The 16731-nt window shown below is 51.0% G+C and overlaps 1 protein-coding gene across 1 annotated transcript; it reads left to right on the plus strand.

The window, feature by feature from the left end:
• Positions 1-6492: 6492 nt before the first annotated feature.
• Positions 6493-12167, plus strand: OVOL2 (ovo like zinc finger 2; the record flags this gene model as incomplete). The annotated part of the gene is given in 6 exon segments (XM_079550828.1): positions 6493-6658; positions 6661-6692; positions 6694-6835; positions 7230-7417; positions 8978-9167; positions 11857-12167. Coding segments are annotated over 6 exon segments (1029 nt in total).
• Positions 12168-16731: the final 4564 nt, after the last annotated feature.

Below are 16731 nucleotides of genomic sequence, written 5' to 3' on the forward strand. Positions count from 1 at the left end.
AACTGCTGTCCTGTGTGCATGCAGCCAGCAAGAAGGCTCAGGAGGATGGAGATGAGTGAGCAGAGATGTCTGAAAGGGAGAGAGCCTCTCCTACTGCTGTTAGCGCTGATTTTCTTACAGCAGTACTAACAACAGTGACAAAAATTATCATTACTGTGTTGCAGGTATTTTTTTCTCACCGCAATACTGTTTCCCTTCTAAGAAAAGTAAGGATCCCCCCAACAGCTGCAGACCTGATTGCTGCAACGTGGACATTGCTCAGGTGCAGCCTGCCTGGCCAGGCAGCCCTTTTCCCCATTGGATTTGAAGGGCAGGGAGTGTTGCATCATCAATATGAAAAAAAATTCAAAAACAGAGGTGGGAAATGACAGTATATTAAGGGCTTTCTGTCCCTGCTCTGTAGTTAAGAGGGAGGGCAGTCGAGGGCTTCTCTGCGTGCAGACTCCACAGGCAATATGAATGAACGAAATGCACGCACTGAAAGTGTGTTATTTCAGCTGGGTGAGCTCCTCTCCAAACAGACGAACGTGTGCATAACGTGGGCTGGTTTTACTTTCCGCCAGGCACCAATGAAGTGAATGCTACCAGGGTGTCCGTGAGGGGATTCCACGAGCCCCTGCCCCCCTCCCACAGCAGCGCGGATAGGTTGGGCTGCTCATCCCACAGTCTGACGCCGCTAGGATCTGAATGATGAGGAAAAAGAGAACGCCTAGGAGGAAAGCAGCCCGCTCTCTCGACTGCAGCAAAGAGCAGCGCAGGGCTCTCTGTAAAACAGTTACTTCTGATTTTAATTTGCCTGCGCGTTTCCTCCTTCGAGGGGAGGGCAGGCAGGGCAGGCGCCGCTGTAAGCGCTGCCGGATTTACAGCCACCGGCGCACAGGTTGGCCGGCGAGCCCTGCTGCGCCCCAGGTAACCCGCGGCACGGGCCGGGCCGCCGTGTCTCCCTGCTTTACCCAGGGCACGGCTCTCCCGCTCCCTACCCCACCGACTGCAGCGTCGGGGGGCTTTGGGGTGCTGGAGCAGGCGCCCGGATAGGGAGCTCCCCAGGCTCCCGGTGGTGTGGGGAAGGGCGGGTGAAATGCAGGTCGAGGCCAAAGTCTAGCAGCGAGGCGGCAGGAGGAGGATGTGAAAACAGCTCTTTATAATTATATTGGTGGCAATTTCACAGACCCTTGTCCGCAGATGGAGCGAGGCAGGCAGCGCTGCTGGGAGGCTGCTGTGGGCAGGGATGCCAAAAGGCGTGGGTTTTTTTTTTTTTTTTTTTTTTTCTTTTTTAAACTATTTTTTATTTTTGGTCTGGTAAACATTATAAAGGGCATCGGTGATAAAAACCCTTGTGCAAAAAGGAAAAAAAAAAAAAAGAAAAAGAAAAGAAAGAAAGAAAGAAAGAAAAACGTTGTCAAAGCAATTCTGAGAGAAATCACTCCAGAGCTTGCATGACAAAGGTGGCCCTGCTGGAAAAAGATCTCGTCCCATCTGAGGCACCCCCACCACTGCGATTCCCTGAGGACGGGGATCGCTGCTGGGGCCGTGGAGCTGTTTGGAGCCGCCCAAACAAACTGGCTTCAGTGGGAAGCTGGGGAGGGGCAAAGGTGCCCCTGGTTTCCCTGAGCCCTGGCTGAGAGCAGCCCTGCTGGGAGCAGCACCTGGCGCCATTTTCAGGTAGCGGGTGCCCGTGCTGATGGGTAACAGCTCCGGGCATGTTGGAACAGATGCTGTGCCTCAGCACGGGGGAGCAGGAGAGGGAAGGCTCTGGCCCTGACCTGAGGATCAGGCACCTCAACAGCCCCTGGCCCAGTCAGGGGCAGACCAGGCAGTGGGGATCTGTGGTTCTCAGACAACCTCTTTTCTTTCCACTGCTGCAAACACCTCAGGATGTTTCCTGAGCACCTGAGCCCAGCCCAAGACAGTTATTTCTCTCTCCATCTCATCCTCATCTCTCCTTGTTGCTCCTTTGTGTCCACCCGCTTGTGAAGGGAATGTACCCACCGCCCAGCTGCCCGCTCCCAAAGGTCGACACCCACCCATTTGAAATGGTAAAGAAGTGTGACAGGCCCATATGCATACAATGGGTTTTATTGCAGCTGTTCGTCCTGCAGGAATGAGGAAGTATCTCCCTAGCCCCAGAGATGCCATTTGTCCTTTGGGGATGGAGATTTTCTCCCTGAGCTGGAGGGGGATGTTAGATGCGGTCGGCAGGGAGCGCAGCCTGGAGCCTGCCCTGTTATCAGCTGTGCCAGCTGCAGGAAGTGGGGCTCATTATTTTTAGGAAGGGGTTGGCTAGGTCATACCCCAGCCTTCTTCCACTGGCAGCAGCCTTCTTGGGGAGAGCTTCAGGCAAGCAATGCAGGGAAAATGTGGCTTTTGGGGGATATTTCCTAGCGTTCACATGGGTGGCATGCACCATCCAAGCAGAGACGTGGGGACGCAGAACTGCGGTGGTGTGGAGAGCTGAGCAGGATGTGATGAGGGAAAGCATGGTGCTTGAAAGGAAATAAGGAGTACAAGGTTTCCATATGCTACCCTGCCTTGAGCTGCCCCTTCAGCAGAAGCTCTTTGCTCCCATGGGTACTGGCACCTCTGTGCCCAACGGGACCCAAAGCCCACCAGCACTGCTCCTGTGATCAAACCAGCCCTGTACCAAGCAAGAGGAGAGAAGGGACAACACCCCACCTGAGAAGCCATATAGATATATGTCCTGTCTACAGAGCAGGCAACCATCTCCTGGCACCTCGGTGGGTTCTCTGGTGTCTGATGAAAGCTATGCTCTTGGTGAATCCTCGCCCAAGCATGGTGGGAACATGAACAGGAGTGGTTTTCTCCCTTTAGCATGCATGTGTGAGGAGCTCATGGCTGTGTGACGCTTGGCAGCCACACACACACTGCTCCAGGGGCACTTGGAGGCGACAGTGGGAGCAGCTGGGGCTGCTCTGGGTGCCTGAGGGAGCACAGCCACGGCGAGTGGGTGGCAGGGAGACAGCACTGAGCTGGGAGAGCAGCGGACGGATCGGTGTGGAAAGACAGGGAGACGCTGGGAGTGGCAGGGGCTGTGGGAGGCTGGGAGCCAGTGAGTCAGCGCGGCGGGGTGCTTGGAAGCACGGCAGGGCTGCTGCAGGCCCAGCGCCACGTTCTCCTGGCTGGCACCCGCTGCTGCCCTCCTTCATGGCTCAGCCAAGGTGAGCAGATCGCTCTCCTGGTTGGGGAAATGCTGTGGCCTCCTCCTGAGTGTGTGGCACACCTAACTGGGGCAGGCGTGACAATGTGGCCTGGGAGTGGTGCTGCCTGGCGGCCGGGCCATCCCTGTGAGCAGGATGCTGCTGGGGACATCACAGCTGGTGGTGCTGTTCACATCTCCTGCGCCCAAACAGAGGACCATCTGTGCTTTAGGTGACATGTCACATCCACACATTCTCCATCCAGCCTGTTTGGCTCAAAATCTAAAGAAATCACCAGAAAGCACCGTGCATCACTGGCGTGGAGCTCATCCTCTCAGGCTGGTGTCTCTGTATTTCTAGGTGGCATGATGATGGCCACGCTCAAACCTTCTGTCTGCAGATAGACCTGCGCCCTCACCACTCCCTTAACAGCAGACAAATGCCTTTGCTCATACTTATTTGCTTCCTTTCCCATGTATTTCTCCCTCCACTCCTTTCCTCTCTGCCCCCTCCAACCCAGTCCCTCCCCTTACTCTCCAGACCCAGGTCTCAGCTCTTGACCTTGCCTTTCCCACTTCCTTTTGGCATTATATGGACCAGCACGGGGCTGGCAGTGAGGACAGCCCTCTACCAGAGACATGAGCCCATCCCCATGCAGGGCTGCGTGCGGGAGGGATGTGATTGCGACAGCGTCTCATGGCTGCTGTGCAATGTTTGATCCCATCTTTCCCTTTTCATTCCCAGATGATTTGAGTCAAATGAAGCCCATTTTAGTAGTCAAATATGTAAGGGTGGGTCCCATTGTGCTTTGACCCTACGGGGCGTTTTGTACGTTTAATTTGATTTACACCCAAAATGTTAATATGACGTACCGGATTTTCTTCCACACCCAGCTAAGGCTGAAAATTAAGCAAGGTCCCACAGAAAGGTTGGTACCACGCAGTTTCGTTAGCACTGCTATTTGTTAAGCAGTTACAGTGTTCGGGCTCTGCTTGGCTTTTCTCCCACAGCCGACTGGGAAGGACAGCAGCTGCCCGGTGCCACATCCATGGGGCTGCTTTGCTGGGGGGAGGCACAGCCCCAGGGTACTGCTTATGGCACCACATGCATTTGCCTACAATGGTGTTTGCGGGGTCATGCTGAGAGCCTGCTCCCCAGGCTCCTCTGGGTTGAATAACAGCATGAAGAAGCTCGCCCATCACCACCATGGTGCCCTGGTCCTCTTGCCTTGCCAGAAGCTGCAAGACCACCAATGCTGGGCACACTGCAGGCCTGACCACTCATTAGGGCTCCGGAACTGGCCATAATTATAATTCCTGATTTAGCCATGTGAGTGAGTGCACACATGGTGTGGAGCACCCAAAGGGAGCTGAGTATGTCCTCCGGTACCTTACTGAGTGGGGACATCAAAGCAGGGATTGAAAAAGGCGAGGGCATGATGAAGCAGTCCCAGAGAGCTCTTGGTACAGGAGTGCTGTGATTAATGACATTCGCTGCCTCTTTTGGCTTAAAAGACAAGGAGTGGTTAAAATGAAAGAAACCTCAAGTCGAAAGCCTTGCAAAAAATCAATTAAAACCTGTGTAGTTTTATCCTGACCTGGAGCAAAATCTCAGACATAACAGAGAAATCACTTAGCCTTAAAGAGAAGGAAAGGAAGAGCGTTCCTCGTGGTATCGCTGAGGTGCCCTGGGGCACACTGGGTTCCACCTCCCCTGGCACCACATGTCCTGCAGTCCCTGTGTGCTGAGCTGCCCTGGGTGGCTGGGGGGTGACGGTGGCACTGAGGAGAACAAAGCTGGGCACTGTCCCTCAAAGGCAGCTCCTTGAGAGGGCTTCTCAGCTCTTCCCTCTGGGCACTCTCAGCAATGGAGGCTGTGAAGACAGGTGGAGATGCTCTCCTGCCTCACTTCTACCAAACCACAGAATCACAGAATTGTTCAGGTTAGAAAAGACCCAAAGATCACCATGTCTGACAGTCAGCTCATCACCACCACTAACCATGTCCTTCATCTCCACATTTCCAACACCTGCCTGGGCATCCTCTGCTTGTGTTCGATCATGAGAATAAATGTTTCCTAATATCCAATCTGAACCTCCTCTGGTTCAGAGGACCTCTAACTGAAGGCCATCACCTCTTGTCCTACCACTGTTACCTGGGAACCCAGGCCAACACCCACCTGGCCACAGCCTCCTTTCAGGCAGCTGGAGAGAGCAATAAGATCTCTCCTGAGTCTCATCCAGACTGCACCATCCCAAAGAGCAGCTCTCAGCTGGGTGCCTGGTGGGCGGCTCTGCTCCATCCTTAGCCCACAAGGGGCTTCAGTCCCACTGGGGACATGAATTGAACACAGATCTTCAATTTGGACGTTTCATTTGGAGGCACGTCCTTTTCAGAACCTTCAGGTTTGGCTCTCAACACCAAATCCTTACCCTGGTGGAATCAGCAGCAAACCCACCCCGACCCCCCTCCTCCTCCCTCCCATCATCTCCCTGTGGCATTTTGCTCTGGGAGGAACACGGCAACCTTGAAGGAGAGCAATGCCTGGAGGCCCCTTGGCACAGGGCAGCGCCATGGAGATGTGCGGGGAGGAAGGACTGCATGGTGCCAGGCGCAGGGCAGGGAGCACCCAGAACACTGTTCGGTGCTCAAGGACACACCACGCGCGGGGCTTTGCTGCGCTCAGAGGCTCTTCAACGCTGTTTTGTGGGTTTTCTTCTGTTTCTTTTGCTTCCTTCCCCCCAACCCGTCCTCTTTTCTTTTGTTTCGTTTCCACTTCGGGAAGAGGAGAGAGGACAAGAGACAATTAAAAAAAAAAAGGGGGGGGGACGAGGGGCAAGAAGTGAAAAGTCGGAGGCCTTGACACGATTTTACTTTAAATAAATGAATAAAACAGAATAAAGCTTTTCCATCTTTTGTTGTTGTTTCCTTCTCGCTCGCAAAAGGAAAGCCGGTGGTGAAGCTGAGTAACGCCGAGAGCCGCTCTCCTGCCCGCTGTCGCCCCGAGGGCACGGCTGCCCCGCACAGCCCCGCTCTGCTGGCTCTGCCCCGCACCGCCCCGAGCAGCCCCGCACACGGGGCCGGGGGCACCGCCGCTCCGGGCTACGGGAGGGTAACGGCGAGCGGTTCCCCCCCGACTCCTCGTGAGCTTTTTTTATTTTCTTTTCTTAATTTTCAGACGTTAAATTCTTTTGCAAACATTCATGCCTTAGGAAGGGCTGGAACAAAGCTCAGCTGCTCCAACCGGTCGGACAGGTAAGCAGACTTGTTGACACCGTTATGTTTGCAGCACGCATGCTCCTTCCCAAGTTTCCTGGTGCATTTTTCTATTCCACCTTATGAAACTTTCCCCCCCCCCTCCGCCCCCCCACCCTTTCGCAGCCACCCCTCCCCTTCCCCTCCCCGCTCCTCGCGCGGCTCTGCCCCGGTGCGTGCGGTCCCGCGCCCCGCGCACGGCAGCGCTGCGCCCCGCCGGGCTGCGGCCGGCCCGGCCCCGGCAGCGCTCCTGTGCGCCGCACCGATCCGCGTGTGCCACACCGCTCAGCTCAGCTCCGCTCCGCGCCGCGCCCCCCGCCCTCGCCATGCCCAGAGCCTTCCTGGTGAAGCGGCGCAGCCCGCAGCCCGCCGTGCGCAGCTGGGCTGGGCTGCCCGACGACGAGCGCGCCGACACCTACATCCCAGGTAAGGATCCGCCGCTCCGCTCTGAGCCCCTCGGGGCCACGGGACCCCAAATAACGGAGGAGGGCGGCCCCATTTCGCCACCGGGACGCCGCGGGTGGGGAGGGCGGCGGGGGAGGTGGGCGGCGGGGGAAGGGAAGGGAAGGGCCGGGGGTGTCCTCCCGGTCCCCCCCCTTCCCTACTCCTCCTCCTCCTCCCCGCCGCCTGTCCTTGCCCGGGGTATAACGGGAAGGCGGCGGAGCTGCGCCCGTTTGAACTTTGGGACCGTTCGTTGTTTGAGTTTCCGATCGCGGAGAGAACCTCCCCCACCCCCTCAACCCGAGGGCTCTCCCGCGGGTTCAGCGCCGCGGCCGCCCCCGGCCCGCTCCATTTGTCTCCCCATCCTCACCCGCTGCAGGCGGCCTCGGCTGCGCCCCGGGCTACGAAGACAGCTGCAGCCTGGAGAGCAGCGGCAGCAGCGGGACGCGGGACCCCGATCTCGGAGACCCCCCAACGCCGCAGGCGGCCCCGGAGGAGCTGGGCGCGCCCGGGGGGATGCTGCTGGACCTGGCCGTCAGGCGCCCTGCCGTCAGGTCGAAAATCAAGGTAACGGCCCCGCGCACTTTGCCTTCCCGAGCCCTGCCCCGCCGCGCCGCTCCTAGCTCCGGTTCCGCGCGGGTGGGCCCCGCTCCTCGGCACGGAGCCTCCCGCAGAGCCCCGTTCCGGGCGGGGAGCACGGGGCGCTGCGTGGGTCGTCCCGCTCCCCACCTTCCTCTCGGTTTATCGAGAGACGGGCCCTGACCCGGGGCTGCACAGGGCCGTCCGCACCTTAGAGGGGAACCGCGGGCCGGAGAGAAGGAAGCGCTTATCTCCCCGTTAGCTTCGCTGCTGCAGGTAGGAGCGATGATAGGCTCGATCCCGTGGGCAGAGCCGGCGAGGCGAGGCTGCGCTTTCAGTCCCAAGAGAGGTGGTGGGATGTAGGGCACGGGGGGGATGCAGGGTGCGGTGGGATAAGTCGGTATGGAGGGATGCAGAATATGGGATACAGGACATGGCGGGATGCAGGATGCAATGGGATGCGCTGGGCTGAGCGCTGTCCATCCAGGAGCACCCCGGCCGCCCCCGTGCTGGGGCGGAGCTGCGTTACCCAGCGGCCGGTTCTCACGGCGTTAAGCCCTGAGCGCTGCTCTGCAGACCGAGCTGTAAGCATTCCCACAGTCCGTGGGGGGGCTGCGGCGGTTCAGCCATCACTTTATGTTTTTTCACCCCTTACATGCAGCCAGGATGAGGGGGAGCCCCACCTGTTGCCCGCACATGCTTTCCCCTCTGCTGCTCCTCTTGTTTCATAGAAACCCCAAGTGCTTTTTCACAGAAACCCCAGACTGCTCCTCTCGCTTTGACTTGAGCCCATTTCTTACAACTTAGCCTGCACGAATAGCAAAAGATACAGCCCAGTCCACGAGAACAGATCTGTGCTCAGCTCCGTTTCTGCAGCGCTGGGTTTTCTGCAGATGCCACAGAAACTTGCCGGGAGCCCCTGAGTGCTGACAGCGTGTGCGTGCGGTGCTGCTGGCTGGAAGGGCTGGCGGCAGCTGCACTGAGCATAATTAAAATAATGGCCGGGCATTTGCATAGAAACCTTCCTTGTGAGGAACGCTCTTCCTCAGAGCTGAATCATCCGTGTCTCCCTCCGTCAGGTTGGGTTGTGGAGCTGGCACAACAATTTTAGTAGTAGAAAGGCGATTAACCTGTAATAACAGCCTCAAATGAATTAACGAGCGAGGGGGGCTGACAGGAGATCAGGGCCATTGTTGTAGGCTCCGCTGAGTCAGCACAGCCTGACTTTGTCTCACCACATCACCTCTGTGGGCAGAAACACCGCTAACCCCGGGCGCTTCGGTGGGAAATAGCGATGTTTGCAGGGAGACGTCAGCGCACGGGTGCTACTCCGAATGGGACGCCGTGCCGCGTCCCGGCACGTCACAGAATCGTTAAGGTTAGGAAAGACCACTGAGATCATCGAGTCCAGCCCTCAATCCATCACCACCACGCCCGCTAAGCCACGTCCCTCGCTGCCACACGAGCCAGCCCTCCCCTTCCACTTTTGGTTCCGTTCGGGCTTTGCCATGCCCGCAATCCACTCACCCGGTCTCTCCCGTTCCCCAGTTCACCACAGGTACCTGTACCGACGCCGCCGTGCACTCCTGCGAGCTGTGCGGCAAGGGCTTCCGCCTGCAGCGCATGCTGAACAGGCACGTCAAGTGCCACAGCCAGGTGAAGAGGCACCTGTGCACCTTCTGCGGGAAGGGCTTCAACGACACCTTTGATCTGAAACGCCACGTCCGGACCCACACCGGTGAGACGGCGGCGGGATGAGTGCGAGAGGACGGGCCGAGGGTAACCGGCGGGGTGGGAGCTGCGCGGGCGCCGAGTGAAGGCGTTTTGCCCTCTAGAGGAAACGAGCAGCAGTTTCTTCCATCGCGCTGCACCGCCACAGGCTTTTCTGTGGAAAGGGGGCACTCGGGGGTCAGTTTTGGCATCTGGAGGAGGCACCGTGGTGTATGCTGTGCTTCTGGGTTCTTCTGGGAGACCGTGCGATGCATTTGGTGCCTGCTGAGCCCAGCAATGCATGCATGCAACCCATGCATGGCTTCTGCTGCAGAACGCAGCTTGAGCCAACTGGGAGCTCCAAGGCTGTGCTTCAGCCGCAGCCATTCAAACGTCAGGGCTGGGGCCCAGCTGCATTCCAAATGAGCTCAGGTGGAAGCAAACCATTTCAGAGCCTTTTGCTAACCTGGAAGAAGGATGCTCTCTTTTGGTTTCCTTTTCTTCTTCTTTTTTCTTCCTAAGTGAAAGCAATGGCACGAGCACACATCAAGCCCACCTCCACCACATAGGGCACTCTGAAAAGCCAGGCTGCTCACACCAGGAGCCTTTCCATTCCCACCATGGGGCACCTGGTAGAGTCTCTGCCTCTCCCAGGCATGTTCCACCTTTCTGCATTCGCTGCTCCCTCCAGGACTGCTCTGCAATGCCCTTTTCTTTGGCATATAGGATTAGGCAGAATTAAGCAGGTGCATGGCTAGCAGCACAAGTATGTTGGTAGACAGGATTTGTTCCTTATCAGTAGACGTCATGAAAACAACGCTGCCCATTTTGATGAGAGAACGTTGGCCAGGGCCAGCGTTCTGGGCTGGTTTAGGTTTGCCAAGTGGCCAGGAAATCTTCCAACTGAGACCAATGGGCTGTGCCTGAAGGGCAGAGCCAATGCTTCAGGAAGAGGTGGTGTTTTCTACCCAAGTCCTCTTCTTTGGATTCAGAAACCCACCTTGCTTAGGGCAAGGTCTCTCACCAGAAGCCATAGGCATCTGTGCTGTAGCTGGGACAGCTGAACTCAACAGTCAGGATTGAACTGATTTTGTAAAACTGTGGAGGAAGAAGGATCTGGAGTGAACAGAACTGAAACACTACAGTCCACGTCAGGTGACTTACAGTTAAACTGTCCCCAAATTTAATCAGAGAAATCCAGCGTTACCATTTCTCCTCTCCAGCATAAAGCCAGGCTAAGCACAGGCTGTGCTTTTTTCTCTAGGGTTTGCTTTCCTGAATTTGGTGTTCCAGTGGAAATTGCTTGCAGCCAGATGTAACAGTGGGACAGCCAAATGTGCTAAGCCAGGTGCATGGCACATACAGAGTTCAATGTTAAGTAACTCACATGCACAGTAAAATGAAATCGTGAAATGATTCAAAAGTAGTGGAGAAGCACAGACCCTGGTCAGCTGCCTTAAGTGCAGACCCACGCTGATGCTGGTGAGCATAAAACCACACCTAAAATACTGTTTGTAACGGATGCGTTTTTTGTTTGTGAATTCTGAGAAAGATTTGGAGTTTCTCTCCAACTGCAGCTCAGTGTAACTGAAGCCACTGGTGCAGTCTCACAGCAGTAGGTGTTAGGAAATTAACACTTCGAGTTTGACAGTTCTAACACTTTGGAATAAACTCCTTGCCCAAGATTTGCAAAAATGCAATCAAGATGCTTTTGATTGGAACTCCCAATTAGCTGGGATTTCTGGTAACAAGATTCCAGCAAGTTAAATGGCAAACTTAACACAGTTCGATGACTAATTTAACACCATAGGAACATGGCAGCTTTGCTCTTCACCGTTCCTTGCCTATTGCTCACTGATACATACTTTCATCAAAGTGGGCTTGGGATAGCACGTTGTATCAGCTTTAAGGCTGGCCTTAGTACTGAGCTACTCTGTAGTAAGAAAAATCACACACCATGTTTGGGTTTTTCAAGTGTTGATAAACCCCCAGGTGTTCATCCACTGAGCACTGAGGAGCTATTGTTGTTAAATCAGTTGATGGGTGATAAAGTGGATACTCTTCTCTGCTTTTTATAATGAAAGTATTCAGGCATTCAAATCACAAGCCACTTGTGTTCTTCCTCCTCCAAGAGACACACAGAGACTTTTTTTTCATCTCAGTACACTATTTTGTAGAACCCAAGCCTGTAATCACAATAATTAATACTCTATCTTATGAAAACACTCTTGCTCACTGGAAGTGCTGTGATCTCTGTACATCCACGTTTGGCAGCCATCCACTGAAGAGTCACTAAAAGAGGATAATTACTTACCAAGACACAAAATTTCGTTCATTACAAGCAACAAAATGAGCAGTTAGCTAAAACCAACAGCTCTACCTAATCACAGAACTAAAATTTTAAGTCAGGTCTTCAAAGGAATAAGTGTTGCAAGAATAGATAACTGTTTCTTCTTTGGGACCAAAGCTGTGATGGCCACCAGTCAGCTTCAGCTCCTGCTTCCATCTCCTCAAAACACTTATACGCTCCTAAATATATCAAACCACTCGTGATTTTGGCCTAAAAGTAAAATGTTCTATTCACAGTTTCTTGGGCTAGCAGCTACTTAGTGCTAGGTGTCTGCTTGCTATCTAAGAAGACAGCCTTGCTTTCAGCTGATTTCTTGGCTATAATACATGTAAACTAGAAAAATAATGACCCTCTTTTGGCGTTGTAGGAATTCGTCCTTACAAATGTGAGGTTTGCAACAAAGCATTTACCCAGCGGTGTTCCCTGGAATCCCACCTCAAGAAGATTCACGGAGTGCAGCAGCAATACGCCTACAAGCAGAGGCGGGACAAACTGTACGTGTGCGAGGATTGCGGCTACACCGGCCCCACGCAGGAGGACCTGTACCTGCACGTCAGCAGCGTCCACCCCAGCAGTGCCTTCCTGAAAAAAACCTCAAAAAAACTCGCAGCGGTCTTGCAAAACAAACTGAGCCCTGTCCTGCAGAGGAACTCCAAAGATGACGACAAAGATGAGTAACGCGGTGCATTACAATGGTCTGCAGGAATGAAGTTTACACGTAGGACTACATATATATTATTTTTTTAAAAAACTATTTTGAAATAAATCCCTGAAAGAAAAGGGATGCTTTTGTTAATGGGACTCTCTTGATACTGGTAGAACCTCAACTTGAAAGAAATATTCCCACAAATCATACAAACGTCAGACTTTATCTGGTCAAAAAAATGGAAACCCTAACCCTAAGATGGAGTATTTACTGACCCTGGCATTCTGGTAACCTGACTGACATTTCAGCTCTCCTACACATCTGAACAGTGCTGACAAACAAGCTCACCTTTCCCCAGCACATTTCTTCAAGACAGTAACAGTTACCTCCTGCAAAAATTACTTTTGAGGTGTTTGGGTGAAAGGGGCCACGTAAGAGCGGCTCCTAGTATGCTGTTCTGATGTGCAAAGTTAATTAAAATTGGCTTACAAACAGTACAGGGTATTGGTACTTAAGTTTAAATGTGCAAATAACCTTAGCTCTGCCCCCTGTGCAGTAAATGAACAATTTGCAGAGCCGTTATCCAAGATGAGCTGAAACTTTATTTAAAACAACACAGACCTTTTTCCCTCCTAAACTTCCCCTTCCAGCACAGGGACTCGCATTCTAGGGACTTCAAGCTGTGAAATCATTTCAAACCTATTCAGATGTAAGTGTAACGTTAATGCTGACTTTTCTGGACTCCTCATGCTCACTTGGGAATTGTTACCAAATCCTTTTAACGTAAATCAATACCAAGCCAGAAACCCAAAGAAATCCTTTTAACAATTGAAAGATGTGTATTTTCTGTCACGATGGAATGTAACTGTGTGTGTATTTTATGGTGTGCGCGTGCATGTGGGTTGTTTAAATTTTTAGAAATCAGGTGCCTGTTCATTAGTGCAACAAAGCTGTGCAAAGCAGATAAGAGTGTGACATAGGCTGTCTGCCTCATGAGACGAGTGCAAAGCTGTATGCATAACTGCCCCCTAATCACTGTTAGTTTAGATGGCTCCTAGTAAGACTGATGTTACCAGAGAAGGTGGTGTGCTGATGACAAGGGACCAGTACTACGTCCTTGCTTTTAGGACTCCCCTTATATCCAACACTGTAAATCTCTTCAGAAGCTGCTGCAACCCTTACTGGGCACTCAGGTGTCTAAGTTAGGAAAGACAGGGTGGGGTGGTAACTTCCTCAGCAACAATCCAAGTTACACCAGTCCAAGCACATTTATTCATGTCTCATATCTTAATGGCCACAGCTGCTAAACACAGTTTAGATTAATTTAAATGCTAAACAATTAATGGTTTTCGTTGGTAATTTTCCCAATATTTATTTTGGGCTCAAAATAGAAGTATATTTTTGGAAAAATATATCCCACTCTGTACACATTGAAACAAATGCTCTGTATGAGCAATGAACTGTAACTCACCTGGCCAGGACCTTCATAACCATTACCACTTAAATTGTAAGGTTCTGAGTATCTACGTAGGAATCAAAAAAATAAAAAACAAAATCAAACCTCAAGATACCTCAGTCTTGTACAGACATCTCCTTGGGTTCTCACAGGGAAGAGCTTTCAGCAGTTTTCCTGGCGGTATTAGTATTTGATCCAGCACAAATCTACGTGCTTGAGGTACTGAAAATGATGATAATAAAGTGATGCTACTATGTTAAGAACAAACTTCACTGCTATGTAACAGGAAAGTTTGAAAAATACTTTAATAAACAGTAAACCTAAGGAAGAAAAAGCATCTGAAGTATTTAGAAGATACTTTGCAAAAACTGCTAAGGCTCATGCGCTAATCTCAGCTCTTCTGAGATGGTGCCATTATAACTGAACAGTGTAGTAATACAGATGTCACTTCCCTTAACCCTCACAGTCCAGCCCCAGGCATGACTTGAGTTCAGCTATTGGGAGGGAGTGTCAGCAGAGGCCACCTGAGCAAGTGAGTAGAATTCACCTAACCACAAAGGATCCGTATGCTTAGCTCTGCTGAAACAGCAGCCCTTGGAGCAGCGGCGTAGCAGCTAAAACCATTCCCACCTATTTTAACTGGATGGGGAATTTGTGGTGCTGTGTGTGAGGAGGAGGTAGGTGCTCTTCCCACTGTAGGACCCAATGCTTTTGACTTCCTTCCGTTACCACTGCCAAATGATACCTTTGCCAAAGAACGAGAGGTGGGTCATCTATGTGATTTTAGACAAAGAAAGCATTCACAGCAAAAGAATAACGTAGCGTGTAACAGTACACAGAAACAAAACTGCCCTGGATGGATAGCAAAGTTCCAACAGACTTGACACTACAGTTGCAGTAACTGCCCTGAACTGTCTGACAGGTTTTTCTACAGAGGACAGATACTCCCTGTAGCAGACGCCTTGGGCATGTCAATTTAACAGTCTGAAAAGCAATGCTAAACTGGTGACAAAGTGGGTCTGAGTTTGCATGGGACTGGCAATATCTTGTTATGGGACAAAACTGGCAACACCTTTACCTCTTTAGTAGTTTGAGAACTCCTATGGGGATGCCTGAGGCAGCCAGGCTTTCAGAAGTGCTAGACATGAGTAACTTCCACTGATACTGTCTACCTTCCCCTGACTCTCTGATGTTACAAATTAATCCAAGACTTAAAAATAGGTTTACAAACTGGCACTGCTAATGAAGTTGGCAACCTTCCTCAGAAAGGCTTTTGTAATAAACAAATGAACACAGATGAAGCCAACAGATGCCTATGCTGCCCAGGCTCAACTAGGCCTCATTCAGTAGGAAGCAGGGTGAGGATGAAAACTTACAAAGCTCAGGGACATCTAATGGCTGTCTGATGCACTGATGCAGGAGGCAATCCCATCCCAATGTTGCTCAATTTTATTTATCCAATCCTAATCAACACAAAGAGTTCAGAACATTTTATCACCGCCTACTTCAGCCCGAAGCATCGTCTCTCTCACTTATGCTGCCCTTCTTTGCATCCACAGAGCTGTCTAACTGACCATCTCCAATGGCCACTTGCTCAAATTCTGTGATGTGGAGATGTACTTGCCAAACAGGTAGAACTGAGTATTCACACTGCTTCGTTACAATTAGTCATCTATGAACCCAGTTTCTCAGTCTCCATGTTTGTCTCCTTAGAAATCTAATTAAGCTCAGAGTAATCACACCGTCACCACATCGTGGTTTGAATAAGCACGGACCGGCACAACCAGCAAAGCTTTATTGCGCAAGTGTTCACAGTTCAGTACTCTACAAGAGTCGAGTATCAAACACAACACAGGCTTACATTCCTTCTGCAGCAAGCTTGCTCATTATTTTTTTAGGTATGGTTCTGGCTGATTTTCTTGAAGCCTGTAAGTCAGTTGTATTTCTATATGTAATCTGCAGCGATATTATGAAAACTCGTGCATGTAAATCAGAGAAAATAAAGAGAATGAGGAAAAGTTTTTCCAGATGTAACACACAAAGTGTTGTCACCTGACATCATGACTTATTCTATGTCTGTAAACTTGACTGTATGAAACAAGCTTCAAATTAACTCCTCTGTTTTAGAACATTTATTCCTCATGTTATTTTAAACAACAAAACAAAGGCAATTTTTTAAAAAAAGTGCTTTTCAGAATGCCCAGCTTCAAAGTCACAGAAATCTGTGACTGCAAAGAAGTCCACTTGCACTGGAAAATGCTTAAACCTGTCACTAGAAATAGTTCTGCACGGGTAGGCTCCTTGTCTGCTCAGACTCACAAGAAAGTCAGGAAAGCTGAAAATAGTTGCAGACTTGCCCTGCGCAGTGTCCATTATCAGCCCACCACCAAAGGCACGTAGCCCATCTACATTTTCACATTTCTTTTCCTTAGCCCATGGGTTTTTTACACAGCCTGTTTTGGAACCTGCAAGAGCTACCAGAAGTAATAAAACTTCCTGTCTTTTAAAACACCTGCTAGAAATTTCTATGTGTATCAGTTACAATTCTGCTCCTCTGCTCCTAAGCCACTTCTGTTAAACAATCAACTTTTTTTGTAATATTTAAAATAAGTACTTATGTGAGCTTTGGTTGTAGTTCATAGTACAAGTTTTGCATTTGTTGCTGTAAGAAAAAACACAAATAGTAACAGGCCTGTTAACAGATATCTTTGAAATGGGCAAGATCTAACTTGACTGAAACCCAGTCAACAATATTCATTTACTTTTCATTCTCAGAGTCTCAGCTTTTTCTTGAAAACAAAAGGAGGATGATTGAACAGTTTTTACTTCATCTAGCTAACTGACTGTATAAACCTTCCTATCAACTTCAAATTGTATAGACCGGGAGGGAAAGATATAGGGATGATGCAGGTTCTACTCTGTCTTGCCACGTCCACTGAAGTCTCCTACAACTTAGACAAGTGTGCATTTCCCATTCTGATTTTTCTTCTTTCTTTCTTTTTTTTTTTTTTTTAAGGGGAAAAAATGATAGATGTTAACTTGAGTTACTAAGAACAGAATTACTAAATAAAGACTTAAACAAAAGATTTGTGCTTCGGCTCTGTGCTCAGATCACTTGCCTCTGCATAGCTTAGTTTGGG

The sequence above is a fragment of the Tetrao urogallus genome (genome assembly GCF_951394365.1).
Source record: "Tetrao urogallus genome assembly, chromosome: 2".
NCBI lineage: Eukaryota > Metazoa > Chordata > Aves > Galliformes > Phasianidae > Tetrao > Tetrao urogallus.